Genomic DNA, 17,205 nt, shown 5'->3' with positions numbered 1-17,205 from the left:
ATTTTCAACAACTCTATAGAGCCTTGCAATAACCTTATCAATTTTATTGCATAGAATGTTATTCCCCAAAATGCTTTATAACTACCAACAATCTTATTTGTAAGGGAAGGATAAGCTTCTGGTAAACAGAATCTCAGACTGCAAATTAAATCCTATTTTTATCCTATAAATAAATTGCCCAGAGATCGAGAAATGTTGTGAAATGACACCACATAGACAGTTGAAGCAACATTCTTTCCAACTTTGGTTTCTGAAATTCTTTTAAACAGGTTAAAAGATGGGCTACCTGCTGCGGAGAAGTGCGCCCGGTACATGGTTAAAGACTACTCGTTAATCATAAAGGATGTTGCTGAGGAAGATGCTGGAAACTACACTATAATACTGAGCATACGGCAGTGGAACTTGTCTAAGAATCATACAGTCACTCTCAGAGTAAATGGTAAGTTTACAGCACGTTTCCATGCTTCTTCTGAACATATAAATGCAAAATTTTCATCGAGCTAAATTTTTATCAGTCTTGCCCAGTTCAGGTCATTGTGGGTTTTCTTTACTGACTTTCATGGATCCAAATCTAAGCCCCATATGCAGGGTGATAAACTCATCCTGGAATCAGAAGATGAATGCTGGTTTTCATTAGAAGGGTTTCTGTCTTCCACGGTCACATACTTGTTCCTGATGACTTTAATGTGTTGCTAACCACTTACCCGACTTCACTTAGGCCGGCTGCTTTTCTTTGTTCTCCTGGTGATTTTTCTTATTACTCACTCTGCAGGAATGTAGTGTTTTCATGATCATGCAATACATTGGAAACGAGCTGGTTTTAATTGCTGTCCAATTTTTACCCTTTACAGTGAAACCCCAGATATATGAAAATGCTGTGTCATCGTTCCCTGATCCCAATCCATATCTACTGAGCAGCAAGCAAGTGCTGACGTGCACCGTGTATGGTATTCCTCCGCCTAAAATTATGTGGATGTGGTATCCCTGTAGACAAAACCATTCCAAAACAAGGTAGGACAGCTCCCTTGCTTCTATTTAGCATGTCTTCCCTTTCTATTACATTTAAACATTTACTTATTTTACAAGAATAAGCTTGCCATGACCATTGCTTAGTTAGTGGTTTGTATACTTTAAATCAATGTTTGTTACTAAACACATAGGCACAATGCAATTTTTTTTCCTGCATAATTATTTGCAAATGGAGGGTAGAGTTGTTACTTTGTATTGCCACTTGGGTTTATTTACAGTCCACCGCTATTCATGCATGCAGTAATTCCTTTTAACTTTTATGAGGGAAGACTTGCAACATCTTGCAAAGTTCACACACTTTCTCATGGAGCAGATTACTGTGCTTTCCTCCATGCACCGTGATTCCCCTGTGTAGTTTCTTTTGAGATTCAACAGAAATAATCTTGAAGATTTTTTTCCATTATGAAGGTCAATCTCTCTTACGATAACGTTGACTCATAGGTTCAGTTCAGTGAGCCAAATGTGCCCAGCATTTTCCAGATGATATTTCAACAGGGGAAAATAGAAATGGCATCATAGAAGCATACCTGATGTTGATGTGGTATTTAACTAATCCTCTTCTATATTTAAGCTTTCTTTTGAACACTGTTTCTTATGATCACAAGTCTGTGTGTTGACTCATTAATCCAAAGCTCTTCTCCCATCATGAAATCTGACACAATCTTAATGATTATCACTCAGCCTCCACGACCGCATTAGCATTAAGCTACTGTTGGAGGGTTCAGATATGCAGGGTATTTGGATCACAATACAATGAAGATATTTTAAAAACCTAACAAAAGTTTAGGAACCAACATTTTCTCAGTTTCAGTTGAAGATAATCACTTTACATAGAATTTAACTTCTTTAACACTTTCACACAGAATTTGGGTTTATCGTGACAATTCAGTCAAATATTTGAGAACGTATTTAACTGCCAGGATACAAAACACTAATTCAGTTAAATAAGAAAAACACCTTATTTCAAATTAAAGGTGCTTGTAAGTGCTTTGTCATCAGTGAGAGAGTGCTCAGCACTTCCTAGAAGTGCACATAATATTTCCAACTACACCTCGACTGGCATTATGCTAATGGCTGGCTTTCTGTGCCCCTCTCACCAAGAGGTGGCACTAGCAATCTCTCCTTTTGCTGGAATAGGTATAACCTGAAATTTGACACTTCCAGGACAGGTGAGGGCTGCATCTCTTCTGTCTGTTACGTTACCTTTGAAGGACAAGTCGTAAAATTCTGAGTATTAATTTATTCTTGGTTGTAGGTGCAAGGTGTAAGAGAAAAGAACTCGCAATATCTTTTAAGTAAAGGAACCCTGTGAAAGGCATATACGAAAATTTTCAATCTTTTAGTTCCTTTTATACATCTATGTATAGTCTGGATTGAAATCACTGTGTGGCACTGATAAAGCAGCTGGTTCTTCTTTGGCAGTTGGGGTGGTGCTCGTCCATTGTCAAATATTTCCTTCTGTTGACAAGCACAAATCTGCACTACATCACAGAAGGCTGTGTAATCAGAAGTAGAAAATAATATTTGCAAGCAGGTGTTTAATAATGTGCTAACTGTAGACTCAATTAAATGCTAATCAGAAGTGTGTTTGAGCAGGTGATCAAAGGAGAAATGTAACAATTTGAATCAGTTGTTGGCTCTGTTACAAGATTGTTTCCAGACTTGCTTCCAAACTGCCTTTATAATTGTTCTGTGACGATTCTCTCTAGCCCCCTCCCCTTCCTTCTAAATGCTCATTGAAGAAGTAGTTTTGAGAGCACAATTTTTAATGTTTTGCCTAAGACTCCTCCTGAATAATATGGTGATAATTAAGTATGGATGAAAGGCAGAAATACCTGAATTACATTTTTTTCTCCTGCTCCGGAAAGGGAGCAGAGTGAACTACCTCAGCAGCTGACGTGAGTTGCTTAGGCTCACGTCTATGCCGGTTCAGGTGTTCTCCATGAAGAGCTGGAGAACACTTTAATCCCACCTATTTCATTATACTTACATTTTTGTGTGAGAGAAGGTTTGCCTAAACAACAGATTTGAGGTCTGTGTACTTTGTGCAGCAGATGCAAAATGTATCTTATTCTGCCACTACAGCATTTCTTTGGATTTACCTGCTCAATGTTAGCTTTCCAAGGCTAAAATGCTACTCTCTTTGTGCTCAAGTAGTACCTGTTTCTGTGCATGGATATAGTTTTTACCTTAAGCTGATAAACACCCACAGCTTGCCATTATTTGGTTTATAACGGTGGAGATTATAATCAAGATCCTGATTCCCTTGCCGCAGGACAAAGTTTACACTCTGAGTAAAAAGTTAGTGTGGGTGTGAAGACCTTACAGTGCACAGATCTGTTTGCTCCAGGTTTGGGTATGTGCTGAACTTCGCATCACATGAGTACTATCAATGCAAGCTGGGGAATGAAGCATAGCACATGAATCTAGATGGTTTTGTTTTTGAAAGATTGTTGTCTGTGATTTCCTTAATAGAAACCATTAGGTTATTTGGCTACTTCTTGCAATTTCTGTTCAAGAGAGATTTCTGTTTCGAAAAATCTAAAAATACCTCAGTGGATTCCATTGCTTTTAAATAAAGTGTATATACTTTTTAATATTAATACAATCAGTTTGTATAACTCTCCTCTCTACATCATTTAGGCCAGTAACAGGAAGCTGGCCAAATAAAACAAGTTCTACAGTTTCCTGGTAGCAAATTAAAGAAAAAAAAAAAAAAGGCAAGCTGTAAAATTATTCAACAAATTTGACTTTTTGAAATGTGGAAAGACCAACTCCATTAAAATTCCCTGTTCTTTATTTTCTGTTAAAATGGTGTTTCTTAAACCAACTCTGTTGGTATTGAATAATGTTTTGTTAGCTAGCTAGCTAGGTAACTAGATGGATGGGTGGAAACACACTCTTCTGATCTTCACCCCAGAAAGGAAACACAAGAGTCAAGAAAAACTATCGGGGGGGAAGGGGGGGGGGGGGGGTGGGAAGTAATGTTTGGGTTTTTTTTTTTTTTTAATGCTTCTGCACAACTAGGAAATTCTGAGATGGCAAGCAAAAAAAAAGACAGCAAATCATACAATAAGAGTTAAAATGAAATGCAATCAAAATATTAAAGATTACTCTTTCTTCAGTGGCTGAGAACCTTATTTTCCAGTGCTGTCTTATTCCAGTTTACTCTGCTCTGTAGCAGACACACACATTCCCGGGCTGGGCAGCCCTCAGCTGCTCAGTGAATACAGTAGAAGACAGCTCATGGGACACTTGTCCTGCAGTGTCCACCACCCTCCTTGACCTCTTCCCTACCACCTCAGAGTTGTTCTTTCTGGCCTTGTTTTTGCTTGGATTGGGTTGTTAGAAGAAAGGCACCCAAATTAGGGCTTCCCTACAATCTCCAGCACTAGCCAGGCTGGGCTCTACTTAAAACTCATCAGGTCTGAGGCTGCAGAATGAACATCTGCTCATCAAGAACATGCTTGATGTTAATGGTTCCTAACCTGTCTCTCTTCAGCAGATTTGTGTTTATCTGAAACTAATTTGGCAGAAGTTGCCAAGAAAGGCATGTGGGATACTGATGTTGCTCAGTGGAAGCACTGGTTTCCTCAGCGGTCATGCAGTGTTCTTTGGGGCCAGTTTCTGTCTCTAGACATGTGGGAAGTTCAAGAGAGATCTTCACCATGCTTTGCCCAAGATTTGGTCCTTCAGAAACTGCAAACAGATACAGCCCTGAAACTCTGAGTGTTCCAACTTCCAACTCTCTGATCACCCAGCTGTCTCTATCTCTCTTTGAGCTATCAGTTCTGTTTAGACTGAATATTAGATTATTATTTTACAACCTTGCAGTCATGTCAGTCCGCAGGTTTTTGGCTTTATTGTCCCCTTAATGGTGGGATTGGGAATGAAGGACTGACTACATGAAGGTGAGGAAAGAAGCAGACAACAGGGACCAGGGGCTGTGCAGAGATATCTGAACTGGCACTGCTGCCAAAGACCTCCTCTCAGGAAACTACGAAGTTGTAGCACTTTGATGAGTGGGGGTCTTCATTGAAATCACTGCTAATTTAACACAGAGTGATAAGAAGGGAGTATTATCTCCCTTTGCAGCTTGTCTGCAGTGCAAAAGTAGGATCACATGGATGATTTTCTACAGAAATAGTTCTTCGGCACTGCATAGGGAGGAAGAGGATCATGTCATGGATCTTGGTGAGGCAGAAAACAGAAGTTTTTCCCTTGAAACTTTTGCAGAGATATAGAAAGCCTGAAACTACCATAGCGGAAATTCATGGTCAGGCTCCCAGCAGCTTTAGTGAAAGAGGAGGCAGGCCATGTGTGCGTAGCAGTCTAATTGCATCTCTGCATTGTTTATGTCAGTGTATTAATAAAGGATTGAAAGGCAGAATCATTAGGATGTGCTTGGATAGATTATCAGGGGGAAACAGATTTGGAACATCAGTGAGGTATGTAAAATGAACAAGTAAAGAACAAATGTTAATTGTACTTAATTAGAAATGTACTGAACCACCCAAATTTAATTGTTGGATGTCTGCAAACAGTGATGCCCATTAGTTTGTCCACAGCCACTGTTTTTGTTCCCCATGCCACCTTCTATTTTCGGGAAGGGGAGGCCTAAGTCCTTAGAGCTGGTAAAAGTAGGTCAGATGCCATTAATAAACAGGTAGTTCAAAAATGCCTTTGTTTTATTTGACGTGTGGCCAGATCCTCTACTCTAAATTCACACTGGCTGAGGATGTAGCTTGTAGCCTTCGTGTCTTCCACTTTCTACTATAAGAAAATCTTTCAGCAATCTAGTAAAGTATAGGTACCTAAAGTAAGTACATCAAAAAGATATGTTATTCCTTTATTTTTCTGTGGTTGGGGAAATAGATTAGCACAAAAAAACTCCCAAACCCTGCATTTGTCACGTGTCTTTCAAAAAAGATAGAGTAACAGCTATAAGTATACATTGCAGCAGTATGGGCTTGCAAAGAATTTGTAGCCAAAAGAAAGAGAGGAGTGAAACAGCATCTGGTGTGCTGAGGCATCCCCTTCTGAACTTCCACTGTGAGCCAAAAGTCAATGCTTGCTTGTGAACACCTTTGATCCTCTGAAAACGCCTAGTAGGGCTGTATCCCACTCAGTATATTTTTTTAATATTTTGCTTACAAAATGCCATATGAATGAGACCTGGCATACACATATGAATAAGCAAGCTTGACAACTATATGCTATGCACTGAGCATAGTTTGCCCCAGTCTGTCCTTTGGGTAACACAGTGAATGCACTGATGAAGTTTTCTGCAAGCTGTAAATTATTTCTGTCTTTTGGGTAACGCAGTGAATGCACTGATGAAGTTTTCTGCAAGCTGTAAATTATTTCACTATGGGTCTTAGCTGAACCAGAAGCTTAAGCTTTTGCTTTTGAATGTTGATACTGATGTTTTTTAAATCACCTTAAATCAAAATTTTTTGAGTCTGTTTCCAGAATGCATTAAACCAAAATGCATTATGTTGCCCAAGTAATTTTTTAACTGATCATTGATCAAACCTAGCACATAAAGACTACAGTAATAAGTCAGGAGTTCTCTGTTTACTTTTCACCCCAGCTTTCAAGTCTTTTTTTCACTTGCTGTTCCTCATCCTTTTCGCAGTTTCTTTTTTTTCCTCTTGTTGCCTTCACACAGTGGCCTCTGCGCTTTGCTAGGGACAGTCTGACTCCCAGTTTTAGGGAAGAACACATAAGGCTCAGGTGGATGGTGAGATGTTATTGCTTGATCTCTTGCTTCCTGTGGCCCAGCCCATAGAAAACAAAGCGTGACCGGCTGTACGTGGAGACTGCACGTTGTGAGCGAGGTCCCGCACGCTGACAGTGTCCAAGCCAGTGGGACGCCCCAGCCCATAGCCAGAAACCTGCCTCTGCACTAGCCAGGGGCTCTAGGCCAAAGGAAGGCACCAGGTCAAACTTTGTGTGTGCTTAGGAGTGATTATGCATGGGATACTATTACTGGCTCTAGTACACCTTTTACAAAAATATACAAACTTTAGTTAGCATCCTTTTTCCTTTTATGTGAAAGCCTTTCAAAAAGCCTTTGCAGAAAGCTTTGAACAGACACCATGCATGAGCTAAGAGTGCTCAGAAAAAAATATTCAGTTAAAAAACACAAAACAGAGGTTAAAAGAGAACAGCCAGTTCTTGGAGCACAGGGAGGTGACCAGTGAAGTTTTTGCGGAGCGGGTTCTGAGGTCTGTACTTGTCAATGTGTTCAGAAATAACTTGGAAAAGATGGTAAGGAGGTGACAAAGTTTGCTGATGATATTAAGTTATTTAGATTTTAAAGGATAAGGGTTGATTATGAATCTGGGTGTCTGAGTGATAAAGTGGTAGATGAAATTCACTGAAGAAAAAAATGTTCATGATGCACACAGGAAAAACAATCCTGTAAAACATAAGTGTAAAAAAGTCTGTTGGCTGATCATTACCTCCACAAAAAGGAAGCTGAGTGCTGTAATACATTAGTTTGTTAAAATGCATTCATGGCAGTTCTAAAAGAAAATCAAGTGTTAGAAATTACTAGGAAAGAAATGAAGAACAAAATAGAGATCACCATGATAACTCCACACAAACCTATGAATTATTGACATCTTTTGTGCTATGAGCATTCCTGGTCCTTTCATCTAAAAGGATGCAGCCAAACTCAAAGGCAAACCAGAAGGAGCAACAAAAAGGATCAAAGGAATTTCAGGGAATGAGAGGAATGTGTGAGGAATGAGTGAGGTCAAGGCTCTGCAGACCTAAAAAGAAATTACTTGGGGGCTACATGACAGAGATCTACAGACTTGTGATGGGCACACATGGCTATCGATATATTTTCCAATGCAAGAAGTAGGGGACTTTAAATGAAGCCAGGAAGAGCACAATTCAGAACAGAAAAAGGAGATGGTTCTTCGTGCAGTGGGTAGCAGATCTGTGAAACTCTGTGCCAGAGGATTTTGCAGGAGGTTTGAAAAGTTTGCAAGAAGTTTCAGAAGAGAAATCCACTGAAACATAGAAACAGCCTCCATTGCGGGAAATTCCTGAGCTGATAATAATTGGTGACTGGGGGAGTATAAGGAGGAAGTATCTGAAGTTAGTCCTGCTCTTACTCATCCCCAACCATCTGCTTATGGTCATTGTTGAGACAGGATATGGGGATCCTTGGTCTTATATCCACATTTGTCAGTATTTTCTTTTCCTGTTTTCCTTCTAATCAACTCCTCTCTCCCCTTAAAAATGTTTCCCTCCATTCTTTCTCATCCCTTCCTTGTTTTCTGCCTGCACTTCCAGTCCCTCGCTCCAATCAGCCCAGAGTTACTCTCAGACCCCTACTTGCATTGAAGCTGAAAACAAATCATCCTGAAAACCACAACCTCAGTGCAGCAACAGCTCTTTCATCTCTTCCGCTGACCACTGGAAAATGGAAAGGGTGTTAGTTGTGCTTCTAACTGGTCAGCAAGATAGGGAGTGTTAAGGGCTCTGTAAACAGATTAGTAAAGAATTACTCCTTTCTAGAGCCTAGAGGATTCATTCAGGACATCAAAGGAAAGGAGAAGGAAGGTGTTGGGGATACCTGGAGGTTGGAAGGCTATAGATATAAGGTTATGTCAGGAAGTCAAGTGAGCTGTTAGGAGTGACTTGTGCACAGAAAAGAGCTTCTACCAGAAGAGTCTGAATGATATCCTGGCCTTTATATGTAGGAACATAGACTGGAAATAGAAGAAACAGATCACAAGAATGGACATTGTATGTAAAGGTTTCATGATCTTTCTCTTTAGGTTTCTGACTGCTCAACCAAATCAGAAAACACTTCCTTTCAGTACAACAGACTACTAAAATCAAACAATTATTCCCCCCCCCAAAAGAAATTCCGGGTGCTTGTAGAAACTTCATGCTTTGAGTGACAATGATGTAGTTCCAGTCAACATCCAGCTCTTCTGTGGAGGACATCGTTGTCACTTTTGAATAGAGAAAGTGGAGGCTGAGTCACAGTGACTGCATGGGAGATGAGAGCGATTAGTCTAGCAAAGGATTGAAAGGACAAGAAGGAAGGAAGGAAGGCTGAAATATGATGGTATTCTGTGTCCATGAAGAATGCTAAGCAGTGCAAGGCAGGAAATTGAGGGTCAAGAAGCAAAACCATAATTGTGATAAACTCAAGATGAGAATATTTCAGGTCACCTCAAGATATGCAAACATCTAACAGCCATTGATCTGAAGTACTAGCAAAGAAGTTAGAAACAAAATGTGGGTTTTGGTGACCTTCAGCCTCAGGCATTTGCCTTTTTTGTTGTGAATAGCTGCTGTTGCAAGGTGCTCAGGTGTACGGATGTAGCAGTGAGTGTTTTCCTGTGGAAATGCAAACATGGGTTGATGCACCACTGAAAAGTGGGATAGGTAAGACTTTTGTTGATACTACTACTTCTTCTGAGATAGTTCAGTCAGCTTTTTGTGAATACTAGATTAGTCCAAGATAAGCCGTGATGTTTGGAAAGGTTGAATGTGAAAGGGAAACATTATTCATTTATCTGGTTGCATGTAGATAATAGCAAAAAAAAAAAAAAAAAGGCAGTGTCCACCTGTGAAACACTTTCTTTTTCCATAGAGGCTTGGAAATATGCAACAAAGCCATGAATGCCATATTCCCTGCTATTTTCAAAGATGCTTACCAGAAGGATGAGGCATTCAGGATATTGGGGATCTCCCCTAAAGAACGCACTTTCGCTCTAAGTCTTGCTCTCGTGGGAACACAGAGCATACTACAAAACAGAAACCAGCTCAGTCCTTACTCCGACAGCTAGGCAGTGCACCAAGGCTCCAACCCAGCTCAGTACATGGAAGCTACTGAGAAATCTTCCAGCCACCCTACACTTTGTCAGTGAGTAACTTCTCAGCTTAGCTAACAGTCCTTGGTCACAAGTTGATCCCATGCTGAGACGGAGGCTGAGAAGTGGTGAGGGAGAGTTCTTTGTTCTTTGAGAGTCATGAGCACATCCGAAGTGAGATGGGCTGGTGATATGCCACTGCTCTTGGCAGGCTAGTAGGGACCAGTGGCACCAAGAGCAGAGAGGCAAATAAGACATTCAGAGGAGATCCTACACCACTCTCACCAGGAATTCTTGTTTGGCATTCCTTCTCAAGGTCCTAAATAAGTATAAACAAACTATAATGTATGGTGTAAAATGTATCCAGTTCCTATCATTGTAGAAGACTTCTTCCTCGTCCCACTAACCCATGTATTGGGCAAAGTGCTTGGGATGAACTCTCAGCTCACTGCAGCTTTCCTATCAAATGCAGTGTGGCCAGCATTCCAACCTTTAACTGATTATTTTTGACCTGGAGTAGGAATGCTTGGACCATAGTTCCTTAGGATCATAGAATCACATCCACAGCCAAAGCTCATGGAGCACGCTGGCAGGGAGCCAGCACACATTCTCCCCCTCCACTCCACCCCCATAAAGCACGTTTCACAACCTGTACACGCTCCCTGCTACTATTGTCACTCTCTGTTTCCTGCCTCAAATCTACTCAATATACCCCAAGACACGTGGCTACACCAGCCCTATGCTAGCAATCACACGGCACTGAATGCCAAGGCACAGAGCAGGCAAGGCCCATGTCATTCAGATATTTTTGATAACTTCCCAGTGGAAAACCATTCCTATATATTCTTTACAATTCCAGGAATTTCCAGAGTTCCTGTCTTAAAGTCAGAGTCGTCACGACTGCCTCTTGAAAGACATGAGTCAGCCCAACTTGAATTTGTAATAACATTGCCATGATGCTGCTAGGAATAGATTGCTTTCCTAATGAAAAAATAGAGGCTGAGAAAAATACTGTATTTGCCATTAATCACTCACAAAAATGGTCACCTTCAGTGACAGGATGGCTTCCTCTGGCTTCTAGTACTGGTGCAATTGCCAAATACCACCTCAGTAAACATGAGCATCACTGAGGCTGCCAGTGGCTTTGCCAAGAGGAATGTTCAGAGAATTGAGTGGGGTATTATGGGAAGGAAAGGTTGCGATAGCCTCTGGCATCACACTGGAGGGCTTGGGAGGAAGGAGCTGAGAAGATGAGGTGACAGAAGATGAGTATTTTCCCAAATGATATGGGGATTGGGGCTCTTCCACTGGTGTTTGTCACTGTACCATTTGAACCACAAATTGCAGAACTGCCTCCAGAATGGGGAAGAGTATGTCTAGACAGAAACAGGATCTCCTGCTTTCATTCATTTAGGACTGCCTACCACAAAGAAGGTCGAATCTGTCCTGTGAATAATTAAATAAATCCTTTACCTCAGCTCCTATACTCTGCCTCAATTGCTGCAATGGCAACAAAACCACTTTTGTTCAGAGACCAGTAGTTTCACACGCAGGACCTCAGCTTGGAGCTGGTTCTAGTTTGATTTCAGTGAAATAGATCAAGATGACATGAAATACACTCCTGCCCTGGAAACTTTTCCCTGTCCATAGTTATAAATATACCACACTATTGTGCTTGGCATGCTGTATGCTAATAAAGGTGAGGGCTCTGAAACTCATTAGGAAAGGGAGCGGGCTGCAGCGCAGAGTGAGGACAGTGTGAAGCTAAGGTTGATAACCATGGCCTTGTCCAGAATAGGCCATGGGAGTTTTCTTATCTCACTTTGGCAGGAGGTGCTGCTAGCTTCCTGTGCGAAATCAGGAGCATATGCTGCTTTCCTCTTGTTGTTTGGCTTCCTCCGCTACACAAGACGGTTCCCAGCACTGTGATTATCTTTGCATCTTCAAACATGGCACACTCTGCTTCCTCAAGGGCTTGATGTATTCTTGAGAAGCAGGCTGGCTCCCCTCCCCCAGGCCACTTCTCTAGGGCCCCTGCCTGTGCCAGCTTTGCACATCACAGAACTTTTATAAAGCTGACCTTAACTTCTGGTTGCATAAACCACCCCTTCCAAAGAAGTGTAAATTCCCAAAGCTAAGGGTGATGAGCAGGTCTGCTGGTGGAGCTCGCCCCACACTGCAGGCAGCTGGGCAGGCAGCCTGTGCTGCCAGCTTCCTTGGCCTTCAGCAGCAGCAGAGCCACTTGCAACCTTCCTTCCCATCATACTGGCCTTCCCTCGAAACCTTCAGGAGAATGGCATCTGTTTTACAAAGGAGTAGGCTCATTCTCATGCCCTCAGCACAAAGGATGAAGCCTGCCTGTGCACATGGGGGTGTGTGCACGTGGGCAAATGCGCATGCGAGCACGCACACAGGCATATGGAAAAAAATACTTAAGGAGTGAGAAACCTGATTGCTGTGCTTTTCCCAGTGCTCAAATAAGGCAGCAGAGTCTGATTACCTTGCTGTTACATTGCATAATGTTTATAAACATACATTTGTACATGTACCCCTTTAGCATTCATTTTATAGGATCACTATGCGTCTATAGTTGCACCCACAAAGCAGGGACATGAAAGGATCTGTAGGGAAACAGGTATAAGAAGTGCTTAGAAATGTGCTGGCAGATGTTGGCTTGTTTATCAATCTCTGTGCACACTGTGTGCTTTTTCATTAACCTGGCGGTAACCCTGGTGTAATCTTTATCATAGAATCATAGAATCAAGAAGGCTGGAAGAGACCTCAAAGATCATCGAGTCCAACCTGTCACCCTAAACCTCATGACTATCTAAACCATGGCACCAAGTGCCACATCCAATCCCCTCTTGAACACCTCCAGGGATGGTGACTCCACCACCTCCCTGGGCAGCCCATTCCAATGGCTTTCCTGAAGATCACAGTATCACAGTATATCAGAGGTTGGAAGGGACATCAAGAGATCATCAGAGCAGAGCAGGATCACTTAGGGTAGTCCACACAGGAATGCATCCAGGTGGGTTTTGAAAGTCTCCAGAGAAGGAGACTCCACAACCCCCCGGGCAGTCTGTTCCAGGGCTCTGCCACCCTCACTGTAAAGAAGTTTCTCCTCATGTTGAGGTGAAATCTTCTATCTTCAAGTTTGAACCCGTTGTTCCTTGTCTTATCACTCTGAACCACTGAAAAGAGCCTGGGCCCCTCCACTTGATACCCACCCCTCAGGTATTTATAGACATTGATCAGATCCCCTCTCAGTATTCTCTTCTCCAGACTAAATAGCCCCAGGGATCTCAGAGATGCAGAGCAATGAAGGCTCATACCATAACAAAACATTTAAGGAATTCAATGTGCTCGAGAGACATCTGGAGTAAGATTCAGATATCCAAAATTCAGTGGGATTTCCCTGAAAGCACAGGCAGTTCTTGCTACAAATAGGATACCCTTGCTATTTGACTGAGTGGATAGTTTAAACTTGTAATTTCTTTACAAAGCACAAAAATATGCAGCTGATGTTATCTGAGGACACATGCAGTGAAACATCAATTGAATTAACGGGAAGATGATTGTGTATTTTGGTCCTAGCCAGAGCAAAGTTTTATATTTTCATTTTTCTCTCTTTCTTTCCAAGCGTCTGTGCTTAACACAAATATTTGGTTTGATAACTGCATCTAAGTGCACCAGAGCCTTTTCTCTTTCTGTTACAAAATGCCTTTTGTTAGAAGCTGAAGTCAGACCGAGAGGCAAGACTTAATTACTTCCATTTGTCCCTTTCCCATCTCTTCTTGATGCTGCTGGCCTAAGCAGTGGCTTTCACATGGCATCACTGGTGGCATCAGGGGGGCAAGATGACCAAGCACTGACCTGGGTAACCAGCTCAGAATACTGGAAGTGGCTTGTGTGCTGTCCCTAAGATATGTTATTGTATTTAAGGTTAAAGTGAGAGCATTTAACATCTGAGAAGAGAAAGCATCTGGGTTTGCATCCAAAGGGATGAGCCTGAATCTTGTCCTAGACTTTGCCTGGCAGCTGCAGTGCGACTGATTGGTAAATGTTTGCTGATCCAGCAGACCATGGAGCTGAAGTGGCACATACAACAGTACTTACAGCTCCCGTTGTGTGCTGTGGGTTGTTGGATAATGTATTCTCAGCTTGATTGTGTCTCCTTTTTCATTAAAAGCACAGACAACAGCTATTCACCATATTCAATTTTCTACTATAATTGCACTAGCACTACACTCAGCAGTTTGGAGGTAGTATGCTATGTGAAGTCAGTAGAGTTCATATGTATGTCTCCAGGGCTAATATTTCATCTAGTGTTTTACATGTGTTTTTCTTGTTATTATGAGGTGTTTTGTATTATGTTACTAATAAGTAGTCAGCGCCTCATGGTGCTAAGACGTCAACAAGACGTAACGCTGATCCCTAAGACACTGCAACTTAAATATATACAATCTTTTTCAAGGGCTGATGAGGACAAATATAATGGTAACTATGACTGGAGGCTGCAGAGCTGCAAGAAAGGAGACTGCAGATGCCTGTCAAAGATCCACAAGCAGTTTCTGAACATGCATTATAACTTCTTTGTGACCTTTACCACAACATGTTTCTCTGTAAGGAGCATAGATTTTCATCATCAGAACAAAGAAACATAAATTCATCCTGTGGGGAAAGGAAACAAAAAAATTTAACTAATTTTTTAGCATGGGTGAAATGAGATTCTGCAGTCTCTGTCTTCTGTACAGAGATTGAGTATCCAGTCATAAGGATGTGCCTTTGATACTGCCTTGTTTTGTGCCTGCAGTACTGGCATCATGAAATAAGTTTTGATATCTGCTTTGGGGTGGAAATGTTATCAGCCTACTAACATTATTTTGTCTTCTGAGTTCTAGTCTTGTTATAGAACCAAGCTTCTTAAGGTGTTAATGGCACCTATTTTTCTGAATAATTTTTAACCTTTTTTCCCAATCTGAATGCATCAACTGTCTTGGAGAAGAGAAGGCTCCGAGGAGACCTTATTGTGGCCTTCCAATATCAGAAGGGGGTCTACAAGAAAACTGGTGAGGGACTCTCTAGGGTGTCAGGTAGTGATAGAACTAGGGGGAATGGATCCAAGCTAGAGGAGGGGAGATATAGATTACATGTCAGGAAGAAGTTCTTCACCATCAGGGTGGTGAGATGCTGGAACAGTTTGCCCAGGGAGGCGATGGAAGCCCCATCCCTGGATTTTTGTAAGGTGAGGCTGGATGTGGCTCTGGGCAACCTGAACAGGAGGGTGTTCCTACCCACGGCAGGGGAATTGGAACTAGGTGATCCTTGAGGTATCTTCCAACTGTGTCTTAATGCAGCTGGTCTTTAATCCACCCTGGCCTCAACAATCAGGTACAGAAGTTGGCTTTTAAATCAGACTGTAGAAAAAGGGGTTGTGTATATAGGGCTTTCTTGCCATTCTATTGCTCCCCGTCTATTCTGTGCACAAATCATAGAAAAGACCTTTAAGGTCATCAAGTCCAACTGTCAAGCCAGCACAACCATCCACAGCCGTTACACCATGTCCAGAAGTGCCACCTCTACACGTTTTCGGAACACTTCCCAAGTCAGTCACTCCACCACCTCCCTGAGCAACCTATTCCAATGCCTGACCACACTTTTGGTGAAGAAATCTGTCTCACTATCCAAGCTAAACCTTCCCTGGCATAATTTCAGGTCATTTTCTCTCTTCCTATCACCTGATACTAGGGAGAAGAGACCAGCTGCCACCTCTCTACAACTTCCTTTCATGTAGTTGTAGAGAGCAATGAGGTCTCCCCTCAGCCTCATCTTCTAAGCAATCCCAGTTCTGTCAGCAGTTCCTCATAAGACTTTTTCTCTAGACCAGCTTTGCTGTCCTTCTCTGGACATGCTTCAGCAGCTCAATGTTCTTCTTGTAGTGAAGGGCCCAAAACTGAACGCAGTACTCAAGGTGCAGCCTCACCAGTGCTGAGCACAGGGGCACGATCACTTCCCTACTCCTGCTGGTCACACTGCTCTTGATACAGACCAAGGCCTGCTCCTGTTTTCTGGCTTTTTCAGCTCACTAAGCTTCTTAACATACGCTAAGAAATTTGGGCAGAGGATCATCTCTGTGTTCATGATTACAGCCCAAGTTAGTTTACGTATCATAATTTCTTTAAGCTGTAATATCTGCTAAGAGACCGGGCAGTTTGACGCAAAGTTGCACAATTAAAAACAAGCATGTAAAGAGTCTACCATCAATGCTATAAACAACACAAAGTTTAAGCAGACTGCACAGTTAGCTGAAGGGAAATGAACCTCATTCTTTGGTCAGGATTGCATCAGATGCCGTTACCCAGGCAGTGGGCTTTAGAGGTCGTATCTCCAAACAACTGGTATACATGTCAGAAGTATTTGATTGCAGATAATACAACCGTTATCTTTCAAATCCATGGAAGATCAAAGGAACATATCGTATCTGAAAGAGCTGGTCCTTGCTGAAGGCTTAAGTTGTACTGATGAAGCTGGAATTGAACAAGCAACAACAAAATCTTGGATGAAAAGCAAAACTAGATATCCTCAACGAAGAATAGGGACAGACATCATTTAAGAAGCATTCCAATGTTTTTGTTTCCATGTGTACCAAATTAAGCTTTGGGAAAGAAATTAGCTCTACCATGACCCCACCTGAATGTTCTGATTAGAAGCCAATTTGTTGCATAAGGCAAAAACATTTTTTTCCCTGAGATTTCCATTCATTAACAAGGCTTTGATTTTTTTTTTCAGATTCAATGAACATTTAAATCCCTTTGGCAATTAAGTATACTTTAACTTTATTTTGCTAATTTGCAGGATTATGGCTTCTGTTTTATAATCATTGAACTCCGATATTTATATCATAGTTTGCTGTTTTGTAAAATGAACTAAAGAAAACATTCAGAAATGAGAACTTGCATCTTTTTGTATGATAACAAAAAGAATCTGCACACAGTGAAACAGCATCCAATACATGGATCTTGAAACAAATCTAAGTTGTTTTGAATTTAAGGCAGAAAGGAATATGAACTTGTGTTTGAAGCCAAGCCTGAACCATGACAACGGCTAAAAACAGGAGCATTGGAAAAAAGATGCTGCTCTTGCACATCCCAACAATTAGGCTCAGACTGTAAATTCTGACCTTCCAGTCCACAGTGGGTTAAATGTTAACACTTAATCCAGAGAGATAATACTCAAGAAGAGGTTATGGAAGTAGATCAGGCTTCATCAGGCCCCAAACTTCAAGATTTGATGAAAAGTGAACTATACTAACTATACTTGTCTGGTC

At 41.6% G+C, this 17,205-nt stretch overlaps 1 protein-coding gene across 1 annotated transcript in view; it reads left to right on the top strand.

Moving 5' to 3' along the window:
- The window catches only part of FLT1 (fms related receptor tyrosine kinase 1), a 114,202-nt gene that overhangs the window by 33,292 nt on the left and 63,705 nt on the right, over positions 1 to 17,205 (top strand). Inside the window, exons 9-10 of the mRNA XM_054387153.1 lie at positions 270 to 439; positions 852 to 1,011. Coding sequence (XP_054243128.1) covers positions 270 to 439; positions 852 to 1,011 — 330 coding nt within the window. The remainder of the gene's footprint in view (positions 1 to 269; positions 440 to 851; positions 1,012 to 17,205) is intronic.

The sequence above is a fragment of the Indicator indicator genome, chromosome 1 (genome assembly GCF_027791375.1).
Source record: "Indicator indicator isolate 239-I01 chromosome 1, UM_Iind_1.1, whole genome shotgun sequence".
In the NCBI taxonomy this organism is placed as follows: domain Eukaryota; kingdom Metazoa; phylum Chordata; class Aves; order Piciformes; family Indicatoridae; genus Indicator; species Indicator indicator.
Note: the sequence above shows the minus strand (reverse complement) of the source record. Positions and strands in the feature narration are given on the sequence as shown.